This window comes from Urocampus carinirostris, chromosome 4, assembly GCF_059441175.1.
Source record: "Urocampus carinirostris isolate Australia breed hairy pipefish chromosome 4, RoL_Ucar_1.0, whole genome shotgun sequence".
NCBI classification, from domain to species: domain Eukaryota; kingdom Metazoa; phylum Chordata; class Actinopteri; order Syngnathiformes; family Syngnathidae; genus Urocampus; species Urocampus carinirostris.
The window spans coordinates 39996393-40012529 of NC_142352.1; the positions used below are offsets into that span (position 1 = coordinate 39996393).

Here is a 16137-nt window from a genome sequence, read left to right on the forward strand (position 1 = left end):
ATAAAATTCTTAAGTGAGTAATGAGATTGAGATTTATAGTCAACAAGGTATTACGATAATTAGCTCTGAGCTTCTTTTGAACGAATTGATAACTCTGCAAATTATGTTTTGCAAACAAAAAAGGGATTCTATTATGCTACACTTTACTATTTATTCATTCTCAGGACCATAATCACTTGCAAGTGAACTCTTCAACATGAACCCGGGCTGCATATTTTGACTAATGGTCCTTTGTGCTTGGCTGGCTGCCAAACGCACGCATTACACACAGGACTATCGTGAAACGCAACAACCTGCAAGTAATCCATTTGTGTGTGTGTGTGTGTGTGTGTGTGTGTGTGTGTGTGTGTGTGTGTGTGTGTGTGTGTGTGTGTGTTAGTTGTGCACACAAAAACAGCATTCAGCATGTTCATCGTGTGAATTGATGAGGTGTCAGTGTCATTCACATATTAGTGGCTGCAGACATGGTGTTAGTGTGAGGATGACATCTGGATCTCATTTAAAGGTTTAGATGAAACAGAGACACAGTTGTGTGAGCTGGCGTTAGAAATGCCCAGGTGAGTGCTATAATAGAGGCTTTCAAAGCGCATGTGCGTGTACCTGCTCTCTCCCCCGGTCCAGTCTGTCCATCAGCTGGTCTCCATTCTGACGCTCCTCATCCAAGTCCAACTCCAGCTGAGTGATTCTGGCCTGTAAGTTGTTACATCTATTAATGAATAAGGTACTAAATGGGAAAAAGTTATACCAGTGCTATTTTGTAAATCTTCAAGGTAGTTTTTCATGAGATGATAGCACACACACACGGTTAAGCAAGAGAAACCACATGTTGTGGTTGGCCACTTTCAGGCAGGAGTTCATACACTTTTATTGGCAACCTCGGACACTCATGGCTTTACAGAAATTTCTAGTGAGGTTGTCATAAATTAAATACTCACAAAAAGAGCAGCTGCCAATTCCAGCATTGTGAGCCTTTGGAAATACCAATACCTCGAAATTTGGTCTATAAACCCAAACCCTGATATTGGTACTGGCCCATCCCTTAATTAAAACTTGACAAAATTGTGCTAAAATCACTATAAAGCTCGTATAACAGCGTACCTTAGTTGCAGCCTCAAAATAAATAAACACTGATTTATCAATGTAAAGACCTCTAACAACTCCCCCCGCCCCCCAAGCAAAAAGTCCACCTGCTTTTAAAGTGTCAATATTTTATGTCAACTGCACTACATGCTGTCAAATTTAAATGACAAGCAAAATGGCCCGGCGTTGCTGGGCCAGTAGAAGATTGGATTAGGCTGCTTGGAGTTGTTAGTGGTCAGGCGCTGCAGTACCCAATCTGGCTGTCAGAAGACGTTAGACTTTGTGGGTATTTGTTTGAAGTGCATTGGCACGAAACTTATCTAAAAACTTTTTCGGAGGCCTAAAGCAGGACTTTGTAAATTTTCACAAAAAGGGGTTCAGCCGTTTCAGAGCTTATAAGTCACATACAAACACACACACATATCCGGTTTTTTAAAGTAGTTTAGATTAGATTTTGATGGATAGATTCGATGAGATTTAGATTAGATTTATAATGAGATAAGATTGGTGTCATGATTTGCGAATTGCCCTAACCTGCGCTCACTCATTTAGCCCCAGCTGCTACTTGTTCCCTAATTAGTCCTCCTCCTATTCAAACACGTCATTCTCGTTCACTCCAGGATAGTCCGTCTGCGAACCTCAGCGCATGAGGCAAGCACTTTTGACTCTGGCTCCCTTTTGATCGTGACTTGTTTCCTGTATCAATCCCCAATCCAAGCTCCATTCTCCTGTCACGGCTACCCGTATCCTTATTCTGTTTCCTGTATCGATCCCTATCCAAGCTCCGTTCTCCTGTCCCGGCTACCCGTGTCCTGCCTGATTCCGTTTCCTGTCTAGATCCCCAATCCAAGCTCCATTCTTCTGTCCCTGCTACCCGTATCCTGCCCGATTCAGTTTCCAGTATCAATCCCTGACTTCCCGCTCATCTCGGCTACCCGACTTGTTCCGATCTCCGACCACGCTTCGTTCGCGAGGGCTTCCCGCTCCTACTGGCCAGCGAGCACCAGATCGCTCTTTTTCCTTTGGCCCTGACTTCGCCGATCCCTTAATAAAGGATTGTGTGAAACGTTACGCATTTGGGTACCTTGCCTATTTCGGTCGCGACAAATGGATAAAATCATTTGGACAAAATTTGGACAATTTCAACCAAGAGTGAACTCGTTTTGTAGCAAGTGCTCTGTACAATACACACACACACTGTTACAGAAGGTACACTATGGCTACATTGTAGAAATGTCTCATTTTTGTTGTTATGTCCCAAATAGGAAAATTGTAAGGTTTGTGCAAATTGTGTTTCTTTAGTATAAAGGTGTGATGAATGCCTTGGATGTACTATACCTCCATGAGTTTGAACTGTCGAGCCTTATCATCTTTGGAGTGGGTGTAGGTCTGCACCTCCGCCTCCAGTTCATTAACCTTCTTTTCCAACATCTTTTTACCAAGCTGAGCCTCATCTCGTTCCTGTTCACACCGGCGCAGGTCCTCCTCTCTGTGTAAGAGCTACAAAAAAGAACAAAAGCGCACAAATGCATCTTAACTTGCAGTCTTTTGACAAAAAAACTAGAGTGAATGATGAGATTTCCCTAAGTTGAAATGCAAAATGATTGCTATGGTAAAAGTAGGGTTCTATCTCTGCTTTGTGCTGTATAACACGGCAGAATGGTGCCTCATAATTATTGTGACAAAAAGGAAAAAAAGACGGCTTGTATCTTTAGCTAGTGTCCGCAAGGTCAAGCAGGTGGAGACAATTTTTGCATTGCAAAGCAGCTGGAAAAGAAAACTCGGGAGAGATGCGGCAAAGCGGATGTGGATGTAGCCAACACAGCTTTCACAACAATGATATCACAACCTTGGATGATCACCGGCTACTTCCTGAGCAGCAGCTGTAAAACAATGCATCAGCATTTATGTATGGAGACAAAAAGGAAAGAGCTGGATTATATCCTAACCACGAGGAGCATCCATATGATATATTAGATATGGACCATATCTGTGAGTCTTGGACTAATACTTTTCTTTCCAAAGAAATTCTCAAACTTTGCTTATATTTCCACATCTGTCTATTAATGTAATCAGGCTGATGTGTAAAGCCGTTTGAGTATTTTTCCCATGTTCTTGTGATCTAACTTGAGGTGTAAATTTATTTATAGTTTGGAGCAGTTCCTTTTCATGTATGTACAAGTACTGTATGTGTACTCGTTTGGAGTCAATTATACTTCATTGCATTCAGCTTTTTAAAATAGCAGTACCATGCAATTGAAAGCAATCTAAAGAGAAGCATTCATTGTTTTACGAAACCACTTCAACAAAACTGTGGTATGTACTATCCAGATCCCCACTAGTTATGCTTTAATGAATGCCTCAAATAAGGCGACCTTGTTCCAGTATTGTATACATGATGTTACTCAATATATAACTGGAACAGCATGGTCAATGTAATGTAAATATATGCTCAAATGCCTTCCATTGTAATGTAAATATTTGAGGAATACACAAAAGAATAAAAGGCCACTGCCCTTCTTAATAATAATTGCTCAAATTCGCACATTTTTGAAAGGAACAAAAACATTCCTTACATTCTCATGCGAGAATGAATGTGCAAACAGTGCATTGTGATGAACGGATGTCAAACAGCAGTCACCCTTGCAGCATGTGTTGATGGCTGATGAGATAATCATTTTTTATGTATTACTTTTGCATGGCAGCACAGTATACCAATGGAAGGAAGTCCTAATAAAATGCAACGAAGCAGAAGTGTACCTCCTCTTGCAGAGTTTGGGCTGCCAGCAGGTACTTTTCAAGCTCCTGGCCTCGCTCCTTAAGGAGCTTCTGTAGCTCTGTAAGCTCCCGTCGGTTTTTTTCCTTGTAGATGTCGATCTGTTCCTGCAGCTCCCGTGTTGAAGATTGGGACGCATCCACAATGTCATTCATCTGAAACAACAAAAAAGGTTACGTTAGAATGGAAAGGTTAAAGCTAATTTGGAGGTCGCTTTGAGGTAATTTGACTTCATGTAACACCGAGTTTTTGTGAATTACCTTTTGCAATTAACAACTCATCCACAATATCTCAAGTCATTTTAAATCGGATGCTTAGGAATGCACACAAGACCAAACAAATGACCACCATCCTACCAAATCAAAAGAACAATTGAAAAAAACGTATGTAAGAAGGTAAATCATTTATGTAGAAATAGCGCAGGGGTCACAAAAGTGGTGCCACTGGCACAAGGTAGCCCCCCGAATGGCAGCTGATTAGCTCATGTACCAGTGATGAAATTAGCTCACTAGGGCTGAGTCATTGTGATTTTGTCGTAAAAAACCCTACTTCTATTAATTCAATCGGTAATAACAACAACATAGTAACAAAATGATAAGTTTTTATTTTAGAAGTGCACACCAAACTGGTATCCCTTTGTGCCAATTAGTAACAAAAAATAGCTCTCATCTTCAAAAATGTTGAAGACTCCTGCATTAGAGCAATAGCTCTCTTTGGGACAATCGATATTCTCGCACAGCTCAAAATATACATTAAAATCTTCTGCATTAATTGAAGAGTCATGGATATTTTCAAACTATTGATTAAACTTAATTGATTGAATTGTGCAATACATAAACACAATTGTGTCAGCCTGGGTTATGTGATCTACTATGACAAAAATATGTTTTGGAAAGTCACAGTACTAACTCAGGCCAAACACCCCTTTTTCCCAGAGATTTTCCATTTCTCTACAAGACAAGCACACGATTGATTCAGAAAGAGATCTGTTGTGAAAGATGTTACTCATTCAAGCAATTTAATTGTAGTGTGGGCCTGCAACATTTCAGAGCAAAGCTTTGGCATCTAATAGACAGAAGCAGAATAAACATTTTAGAGGCATTAAAGGTCAAGTCAAGTAAAAAAAAATATGTCTTGTAAATCTGACACACTGCAGAGAATACTTTTAATGTCGGTCAATTACAATGAACCGAAAAAAAATATATATTGTGAAGTATAATAAATTACAGGCTACAAAACCAGCAACGCTGCTTGTAAAAGCTACAGAAGCAACGAGTAAATGTGCTGAAACCACGCCCAGCTCAACAGTCAAATTGAAAACTCCTACAACAAGGGAAAATATGTGAAGCACAGGCCTATTTAGTTAGAGGTCTCTAGTACCATATTTTCACGACCGTAGGGCCCCCATAAAAGTTTCGGATTTTTCTTCAAATTCTGCAGCGCGCCCTGCAATGGTCCCTCTAAGCTGCGCGCGTGCGCAATCGCGCACTGCCCGCACATTCTCAGCGCACAAGAAAATCTATCCAGCGCAATGTTCCCTCAAAGCTGCGTGTGTGCGCAATTGTGCACTACCCAGTGCTTTTCCGCGCACAAGAAAATCTAGCCAGCTCACAAAAAACTCAGGGCTCGAAATTGCTAAATAAGAAGCGAATTAAGTCAAAGTTACAGTGCATGAAGGTAAAAATACACAGATTTCCCTAACGCTGTGTTCTAAATGCGGCATTTTGATGTCAATGTCGAAGGAGAACAAAGTTGAGTAAAGTCAGTAGAGTTTTTCGTGAACCGGCTTCTTCGGCTCGGCTCACTCAAAAGAACCGTCTCTTTCGGGTCCCAAACGGCTCTTCAGGTTGTTTCTGCTTCTTTAATCTCTACACGACCAACCATTATGTAAAATTGTGCAAAAAATGACTTAAATGGAGGGGAGGGGGGAATAGAACAAAAAAGGAAAAAATAACAAAATGAAAAAGTAGTGAAAAGCTGAAAAAAAAAGAAAAAGGAAGAGAAAAATGAAGGAAAAATTAGGAAAAAAGCCAGAAAAAAAGAAAAGAAACAAAGGAAAATAAGTAATTAGAGAACAAGAAGAAAAAAGTAACAGCTAGGAAAAATAAACACAATGAGATTTTTTTCAAAGGAATTGAAAAAAAATAGAAAAAAACAGGGAAAAAGAAGAAAAAGTTTGTGTTGCATTCAAATATTTTCCAATTATACCAAGTCAATCATGTTGCCAACATTGTACTTTCACTAAAAAAATTGATTAAATACAGTTGTGTATTGTGCAACCGACTAAATAAGCCCCCCAAAAGGTTAGTATTATGCGACTAAAGATACCAGGAGAAAAAATAAATGGAAATCTTGTGAAAGAATTGTTGTAACAACAAATGATGTTTGTAGGCTGTACAACCTTTGCAATAATACATTAGTCAATTCATTCAAAAGTGAAAACATTTTTTGCATTGCCGGAAACTCAGCAAAATGTAACGTGATTTCAGTTCTGGACATGTTTGATAATGACTTAGTTGCCACACTTGGGGTTGCTGTTGCTCACTGTTGTTTCAAGCGTTGCTTCATTCATGCAATGTTTGCGTTGCGTCGTCTGCTACAAGCCACGTGAACTTCTCTTTCCACGATGTTCTTAATGTACGTTTACGTTATGTGGCGTCATAAATGTTCTTTTGAATCTTTCTTATGGGGCTGAGCTCTTGGCACGATTCCTAACCACTTATCCATTTTTCTTGTGTTCTCTGTGCGTCTACTTTGGAAAATGATACGCAAATGCGTAACCTTATAAGGCCCGGGAAAGTCCGGAAGCACGAAGTTATTAGATGCAGGCATCTGATTGGCTACCATGTATGCAAATTTCCAAACCGAACGAACATTTCAAAAACAGAATAAAGCAAACGTTCCATTTGAAAAAAATAATAAATAAAAACGAAAGATTTTTTTTTCTTCCTTGAAAAAGTTGTCAGCCACCCGGGCAGAGACGTTGTGTAAGTTGTACGCCCGACGTAAGAGGCACGCCCCAGGCGTTCGGGCAGACATTATTTCAAACACTGCTATAAGCCGCGACTTTTTCCCCAAGCCCTGCAGCTTATGCAATGATGCGGCTAATTCATGCATTTTTTTCCAACCGCCGCCCGAGCAGTAAAGGTAGGAGTAAGATAGGGGGAATAGATGTGTCGAGGAAGACGCAAGCTTAATGTAACTTTGCGCTTTGTGCATGAATAAAACGAGCATGAACAGACCTTCATTATGGAAAAGGTGTCAAATTGGAAGAGAAGGGCTAACTACCATATTGGGAATAATTTTACGTGTCTGTTTGATTTCAAACAGAAACAATTTGTCCAACGAAGCAGAAATGTTTTAGGTGGATTTCTATGTATCTGTTGGCATTATCGTGTGTTTTGAAGTAAATAGTTTACACGGTTGTATTCTATGGATTGTCCTTGATGTAACAAAGCCATTTTAGCAGACATTTAAGTAAGTTGAAGACGGCCTAGGGACGTAATGGGGAGTTAGGCGGGCTTTATAGTTTTGGGGTATCCTGTTTCAGACTGATCGTGAAGTTTTTCTGATGGGTATATTTTGAAATGTATATTTTGTTTATCAAAAGTCCTACGACACACTGGAACGTTAAGAGGTTAAGGTACCATATGTTATTAACCTTCTGACGTTCCTGTACAATTCGCCTAACATCCCGATCCAAGACATACCCAAAGTAAATTGAATGTGTTCTTGGATCGTTTGGAGACTATGGACGGTTTTTACCTCTTTTGAAAGGTAACATTCGGAAGTTTTTTCCCAAACTGAAAGAATCACTGCAAGTGCTACTTACATTGAGTAATATTAGTTGGAACACACAGAAATGAAAGGTTTTTATTCTCGCTTGATTTTTTTTTTGCAATCAAATGCAAAAGAATGTAGCATGGATAAAATAAACATTGCATTCTACACATTTTTCTAAGGGCAGGTCGAGGCGTTTCCAAAGGTGGCCATTTGGAGAAGACCAGTTCACACCCCTTAAAACATATATTCGCGTATTCTACTTTGCAATTTTTTAGACATCATGTAAGAGTTTTTAAATGTTTGACTTCTCTTTCCAAATGTAAAACCAAGATTGAGCACACTTGCACCTAATAACGCTGCGTAAAAATGAATCTCGATTGGCTTTGCGCACGTTTACCTTCGTCCCCGATTTGAATACACACCGTAAATGTGTACATTTTTACATTGGGAATTCATTGGCGAACAAATGTATTAATCCACATTTGAATCGTTCACTATTGGCTAAAGATTTTTGAAGCTGAATTAGTCATGACGTTTTTTTCAATACAGGCCCTCAAATGTTGTCAAAGGACCATGAAAGAAAGGTTTGCAAATGGCCAGAAAAGTTGCCAACCTGGAAGTCATCTGACGAGTCGGTTTATTTTTCAAGAGACGTTATGAATCAAAAAACCAAGCTCGCTTAACATTGCGGGAATGTTTTAAGTTGATTTTTTTTTTTATCTGTAGGCATTATCGTGTGTTTTGGAGTAAATTTTAGTTCTCGGGTATCCTGTTTCAGACTGATCGTGATGTTTCTGTGATGAGTATATTTTGAAATGGTCATCATATTTTAAATCCCGAGCGTGTAACCGGGCCGTCCGTACATTAAGGGGTTTTAAAACTCTTTCTAAGTACCGTCATTCTTTGTAAATATCTCATGTTTCAATGTGGGCACATGCTTAAAGTCATGTGTGGCTTGTGTATGTACAAAATGTTTTTTCCTTTAAAAATGTACTAGTTACGCCCTATAATCAGGTGTGCTCTATAATTGGAATTTTACGGTAAATCCAATACCTCACTTTCCCTCCATTAAATGCTCTCCATGTTTTAATCCGCAATAGTTTGTTGATTACTACGCTAAGCGAGAGGAAATGGAAACCGAGCAGCCGCGAGAGAATTGAAGATTAACTAATGGAAGGTTTGCAAGTGGAGGAAGCTGAAAAATGTTTTACTTTGTAATCAATTCTTAAACGCACCACAATCAAACTCAGTTTGGCTACAGCTGTATTTTTAAATACGCACACTTGTATGCTTGTCTGTGTTTTGCCAAAAAACAATCATGGAACTGTAACAGCAGGATGTAAGAACCACCTCCATTTAAGTGGCTATATTCACATATATAGCCACTTAAATTCATGTCTCATTGAATCGGGAAACCGCAAAATTCACTTATAAATTGGCATTAAGCATCATCAATTTTAAAAACGGGACAAAATCACATGCCTCTTTCTGAAGTTTATCAACCGTTCGATCCAGCAGCCGTCTTTCATCCTCAATGTCGTTCTTCATGTTCTTGAACTGCTCCTTCTGAGCCTTCTCCTCTTGAAGACTCTCCTCCAACTCTTTGTGCTCAGAGCTCAGCTTAGAAAAGTTCCTCTAGAAAAAGCAGATTACTCTCACATTTGCGTCAGCTGACCTTGGAGCGAAACAAAGGTGATAAGTGCACACCTGCACATCTTCAAGTCGTATAGTCAAAGCTCTGTTGGCACGGGTCATCTCCTCCTCTTGCTCCTTAATTTCATTTAATGACTCCTCCAGCTGCTTCTTCTCTTTCTATACAAGTAAGGTTGAAATGAAATTTTTTTAAGACGAGGATGACTAGCAGCTGTCGGTCGACACTGCCAACATTTGGCATTACCTCAATCCGTGCGAGCCGGTCCGCCAGTTTGCTCTCCTGCAGCTTGGCGTCGTCGATGATGCGGTTGAGTTTGGCCACTTCATTTTCCAACTCCTGTGCCCGCTTACGCAGCCTTTCTGCTTCTTGATTCAAGCGCCCAGCCTGGCCCTCCAGCGCACCCTTGGCTGCCTCCACGTCGGCCTTCTCTAGGATAACTGTTGTGCTGCTCTGGAGGCAACAAAACAGACAACTAATTTTCAAGACAGATGCTGAAAGATTTAAATCCTGCTAAATTTGAAGGTAATGTAATACATTTTCTTAATCATAATACGTCTTATGGAACATTTTTTACACCAGGCTCACATTTCCTATCGTTTGTGTCCGACAAAAAGGGGGTAGAAATTGCTACTTTCAATAAAATGTCAAGTGGCTGTGATGAAACCCTACAAGTAGAAGGATAGGGTGGAAATAAGTTTGCAAAAGTAGCATAATTCTCCTGCTGGTTAACCATATTGGTTTAATTCATGTTGACAGCTTCATAGATACAGCAGGAGGCTTAGTGACCTTATATTGGAAGCAACAATGAGTCATTTCAGTGGAATGCCAGGGAACAGGTTAGGGAGTTTGCGGTTTATCTGCCCTCAGCTCACGGCCTCCAATGTGTACATGTGCCTGCCAAATAGCATTGAACATAACCACTATTAGGACAGACTGACCAGCCACATGATGTGTATTGTATATGCTTGAATTTTTTTATGTTCCAAGACATGGTATAATATGTCAAGTGACATAGCTACAACATGAACTCTTATCGTAAACCTACAAAAAAATGACCCAGTGGAGATGATGTTGTGATTTATTTTATTTTTTTTAAATATAAGAACAATCTAATTTTTTGTACCTATTGTCACAGACCAGAACGGACACAGGACTCAATTGCATGCGTTTCTCAGGTTTTATTGAAAGAGAGTGAGATGTGTGAAAGTAACACACCTATTTTCATAAGTTTGTTTCAAACAAAACCCAGTTTGGGGGGTTTATTTTGTACAATACAATACTGAGTTTTGGGATTTGTTTTAAACACATTGACCCAACTTAGCGAAGTTGTTTAAAAGTAATGGATTCACAATTTACACTGATTACTTGAGTTATAAAAATAAAACCTCAAAACCAATGTGTGTGTAGATGAATTATTTGTACGAAACAATCCAATCGTTTGGTCAGTTTAAAACAACCCTTAGGAGTCAAAAAAGCCCGAGTTGAGAAATGATCCACTCTGGACTCAAATTAATCTGTTTTCGGAAAAAAAAAATGTTTACTGGAGCATACATTTGTTCTGTTGTGTGCCACAATGCACCCTAGCAACGAAAATAGAGCTATTCTTTACAATCAGAAAGTTGCTCAAGCACATTTCTAAAAATCCTTATAGTTTCTATGGAAACATATAACTTAAATCTTCAACTAATATTATCCCAGTTGAAAGGCTCCACACATTGCCGCCAAATCTGGAAAGACAGTTTTTCGGTTCTAAGAAAAGGTGACACACATGGACCTTACAGCTTGACAGCCGACAAGCCAGTCCCACCAGTTTTCCAAGTTATCACACAACAGCCGACAACTTCACAGGTGACACTCTTTACATGTTCTTTAAATGAAGAGGACTGTCTCTAAAAATTTATATATTGTGATAAAGTTCTTTATTTTCTGTAATCCAAAAAAAAAAAGCAAGAATGCAATTCCGGATCAATTACAAATCAATTGGATCGTCTTTATTTTCATTGATAACAACGCAGTGAACATTGTCTACGAGATTAGATGTGGCATTCCAGGATACAAACATGTCATGAAAGATTTAAAAGCAAAAACTCAAATATACGATCTCAAAATATAACAATATCATTAAAACTATAATCAGCTATTTTAAAATAATAAAATACTTGCAATGTTTCAATTTAATCCAGAATGTATGACATTTTTCGTTAATTGCATAGCAGAAAATAACTTTTAACAATAATTACATTTTATGAGACAGTCCTGTATATTGACAGTTGCTGCAAATGTTTACGGTAAAGATTTCAGTAAAAGTGTAAATGTTCACTTCATCTGAGCAAAATGTCAGAATTGTATCTCTACTGCTGAGTGTGTTGTGAATTCTCCAGAAAGTTAATTTATTAAGTTGGAAGCTTTATGAATTATAGGCAATCTTTGAACTAGTCAAGGGTTATGCTGTGGTTGAGGAAAATAATGAATATCTGTAAATAACCGTTATGGCCAGTGTATCCTTGTGCACACAATGTACAGCACCAGCATTTCCCTGGCCCAATTCCCACACTGCATTGAATACACCAACTACTGACCCATTAAGTGACAAGTGACTGGAGAAGTGACATTGTCCTCATATATTATAAGTCACAGAATTAGGTACACAATACAAAGAAGGAACGGGAGCATCAAAAATTAAAGCTTCACAAAGATAGAGCTCATTTGGGATTGTCTTAGTATAAGAAATAATAATGTTTATAATTGTGGTTTTGATTTTTTATGGCTAGATAGGTAATATTTGAATGTACAGTCATGTAAATTACCTAGCCCTCAATGAGGTTTTTATAGTACTAAACAGTCACAGTATAATGTGTATGTATGAGTTCTAATGCTTCAAATACTCTATAAAAACCGTGTGAAAACAAATACAAAGCATTCCCTATGAACATTGTTGGTTACATGATGGTAAAAACAACTTCTCCATTTACTCCTCCATTCGTCATTTGACTTGTGGATTCAAGTGTTTGTATTAAGTTGTACATTAACTGACATTGGGCAGTCTTTGAAGTAATGCTTTGAATGAGGGAAACAGTCTGACATGAATCTTTTCGCAATTAAACTAGACAAAATCCAGTTCTTTTAATAATAGGGCTAAAAAACATCATACTTTCAAAAAATGTTCGACGTTTAAGAGGAAATCAGCCTTTCAAAACATCAATTGAAAGGTTTTTCTGTCTGTCGTTTGAAATCCTTAAGGCTTATTATTTTGCTGCTGATGTTTTAGTCAACAACAAGATGTTATCAGTTTTTCTTATTTCCTATTAGCACGCAACAAGAGCGAGGTATAGTAGCAAACATCAGGAATCTACCAAATGCTTTTTTTACTTGATTTGGAGGTATCATGCAAAATGATCTCGTTTTGGCTAGGGGTAACTAAAAACACTGAAATATATCAACTAACTTCCACTGTGCATTCGTCACAGTCCTCGTACAGGCAATTTTATTTTGTAAATTGCAACTAATTTAGTCCATTAAGGTTTGCAATGGCAGCAAAGAAGTTTAACTTAATCTTAAGGGCATGGTCTGATTCAGGTCCTAGCCACACCAAATAAAGACATCGAAAGAACTGTTTCTGTGGTGTTTTTTGGCACCAGTTCCCAGGGAAGGAGTGCAAGAACAAGAAAATATATCCTTGTCGGTACCCGGTTTCACATGCGCCTGACCTTCAAATGGCAATGACGAAAAAAAAAAAAAAAAAGATTTTGGCTACTCTTTTTATGATACTGCCCCAACTCTTTAAATGGTAAATGGTCTGCAAAACCTACAATACAGAGCAGCTTTTAAAATAGGTTTATTTTCCCACAAGAACAACATTTAATATCTGAATAGGAACGTCAATAATAAGATACAATGTCCGCTGCTTTCTCCTCAACTTCTTTGTACAGTCACCTGCTTATTAAGCAGCTCCTGAAGCCACCCTACTATCATCAAAGGCACAAACACACACCAAGGCTTTGGGCTGATGATCAAACAGTGAAAGTTCAGTTCACACCATTCAAGAGTTGTCTCAGGCATCAGGCAAAGATATCACCAAGGACACAAAAGAGACATCTATTGAGACATCTATTGTATCGACATTTCGTTCTGTATACACGTGTACTAGAATGACAATAAAGTAGATCTGAATCTGAATCTGATCGGCAACCAGAAAGTGGATATGAAAAGTTGACACTTTTTTGCACTCAAAATAAATTATTTCATAAACTTGAACTTTTGCTCAACATATAATACTAGTCAACATATTTGATAGTCATGGCTAGGTACTTTTTTTAGAGCAATACAACAGAGACTCAACGCTTCGAATAATTCACAATTTCACCACGGGGAATTGAAACCAATGCAAGAACTTGTCAAGAAAACACAAAAACTATGCTGTCTATCCTCCTTATTTATCAGATGAGATCATATTACTTAAATATATTTAAGACAAATTGACCCCTGTGAGTTGTAGAGGCAGTATGAAGTGAGATTGCATCCAGTAATTAGCAGGCAATCTCTTTGAAGACTACAGCTGAGACACATTAAAAGCTCAAAGAAGACCCCACAGAGACAAAAGCTAGAACAGTATTATCCCTCATAATTGAGAAGGTCCCACAGGTCAGGACGGCTGCACTATAACAAACACGAGGAGGACCAAGAGGGTCTGAAGGGTGTGCATTCTCCACTTTGACCCCCGACATTCCTGGAAGCAAACCAGTCCTACTGGCTGCACCTCACCCATCCACATTGTTTGCATACCAGCAGTGCATGCTGACACCAAAAGATCCCATTCCAAAAGCGCACACGTTTTCAATTAACAGGCGTCAAGAACTCAGACGGGACTCCTGAAGTCAGGTCTCTCTGTTTAGGAGAGGTTCGATGACAGTGTAACTTTCATCAAATTCCTCACCAAACAGCAGATACAGAACACAATAGGGCTTTAAAGTAAAGAAACAAAAACAGACCCCCGCCTTCTTTCAGGGGGTCGGCCAAACTGTCCTCTTTCTATAGCACACTGACCCACTTATTGAGACAGTCCCAACCCCCGCTGGTATTATCCTATGAGACAAAACTCATCATTCATTTTCAGTAGAGGTTCACAAATGCTTTGCCCCCCTTTTTTTGTCCAAAGAAAGAAGCGGGAGCATGGCATAAACTTGGGAATGGATGCTCATTAGATTAGTGATGGCTTGCCAATGCAATTACCTTGTATATGCGCCAATTTTGGTGCTCCACTTTCCAGCATTCTGTACATGGGACCTACTGGTCACCCCAAAAAAGGAGGAAAGCACAAAAGAGGAGGTATTCAACGGATACCTAATTATAATAATGAGTAGGGCCTGATTTTTCTTCGTATATTTCATAGGTTCAACAAAATAAATTTAACAACCAAATAGTCCACAACTTTCTGTCTAAAATACAAGACAAACTACTAGGAACAGAGAATTCCTAATCCATTACTTTATAAAATTTTGATTAGGACAGTTGAGAAGTTATTCTCATTTTCATAGCCAAAGATGTCTTATATCTGGGTAATTATAACTGTATTGTGCTTTCTACAAAAAAACTAGATTAACTCTAGGAATTTGAAATGTATTTATTAGCCAGACCACAATTGGCTTTTTAACCTGATGGATATTATGCTGAAAATAGAGAATCGACTTTTTGATCCAAACAGCCAAAATTATCCACAGTCTTTGTTCAACCTATCAGCAAAATTTAACATTTTGACATTTACATGTACATGGTCTGATTTAAGTTTTTTATTGCAAAGATTTGTGAGCATCTGCAATTGGCTGGGTACCAGTTGAGGGGGGACTCTGCATACCACTGTATTCTGCAAGACTGCTGGTATAGGCTCCACCACCTGCACAACGCTTGTGAGGGTGTGTGGGCTAGAAAACAAAATATTTCAGGGATATTTGTCAAACCATAATTGTCAAATACAATAAATTTGGCATTCAAGGGAAAATATATTCCTCTTGTGAAAGAAGGACATTTCAAAGGAACCTTATGGAAATGCAGTTGTTAAAAGTTGGCTCAAATAGACAGAACACCAAAGGAAATCCCCGCAGTCAGACCTAAAATGCAAAAACAATGACTTCATCTTCCTGAATGTTCACAAAAGCAGTGAGGATAAACCCCTGATGACAGACTCCCCTGGGAGGTAGGCCCATAGTACTTCTGAAAACAAAGGAACCAACCGTGCTCACTGGCCAGTCAGCTATAGCTGCTGTGTGTCCGCCCCCCAAGCAGCACTGCAGGAAACCAAGCACAAGGACCACTTCCACCCTTTGAGACAAACAGGACGCACGCCAGCTGTACCAAGACATACTGGAAAAAAGATTATGCCCCTGCTCCAAACTCGACAAAAGCTGCTCACTGCAATCTAAAAAAAACCCATAAGTTTTGGGTTTAAAAACAAGGAATATTATCTCACTAAAATGGAAATGTTCAAGATAACATTTTATCGTATTTCCTTAAAGTACCAGGTGTTCCAAAAGTCTTGTGCACATGTTTACATTGAATATCCTCAAAACTATTAACGGTATAAAAACACATCTGATAAATTCAGAAAGCTGGTACACTCAATTTTTACATAGAATGTTCAAAGATGTTTAATGTGATCCCAGTGATCCCAAGAGCCAAGAAGAGAGCCGCAGGTTTGAGAGCGTTCTCCATTCGGGCCCCGGTGCTGAGGAATGCTCTTTTCCCCTGAGATTCGATCAGTAACCTCAGTGGAAATGTTTAAATCCAAGCTTAAAACACACTTCTATTCAATAGCATATGAATAACCTGTATTTTATGTTGACAATATCTG

General features: G+C 38.8%; 1 protein-coding gene across 4 annotated transcripts in view; it reads right to left on the reverse strand.

Annotated features, from left to right (window-relative positions):
* The window catches only part of cgnl1 (cingulin-like 1), a 53354-nt gene that overhangs the window by 17507 nt on the left and 19710 nt on the right, over positions 1-16137 (reverse strand). For all 4 annotated transcript variants that reach the window (XR_015850340.1, XM_088334526.1, XM_088334527.1 and 1 more), the window contains exons 9-14: positions 9537-9743; positions 9347-9451; positions 9122-9274; positions 3841-4011; positions 2419-2580; positions 601-690 (exon numbers count right to left, since the gene is read on the reverse strand). Coding sequence is in view for 3 of the 4 variants with exons in the window: in XM_088334526.1 (XP_088190652.1) it covers positions 601-690; positions 2419-2580; positions 3841-4011; positions 9122-9274; positions 9347-9451; positions 9537-9743 (888 nt within the window). In the remaining variant the exon portion in view is untranslated. The remainder of the gene's footprint in view (positions 1-600; positions 691-2418; positions 2581-3840; positions 4012-9121; positions 9275-9346; positions 9452-9536; positions 9744-16137) is intronic.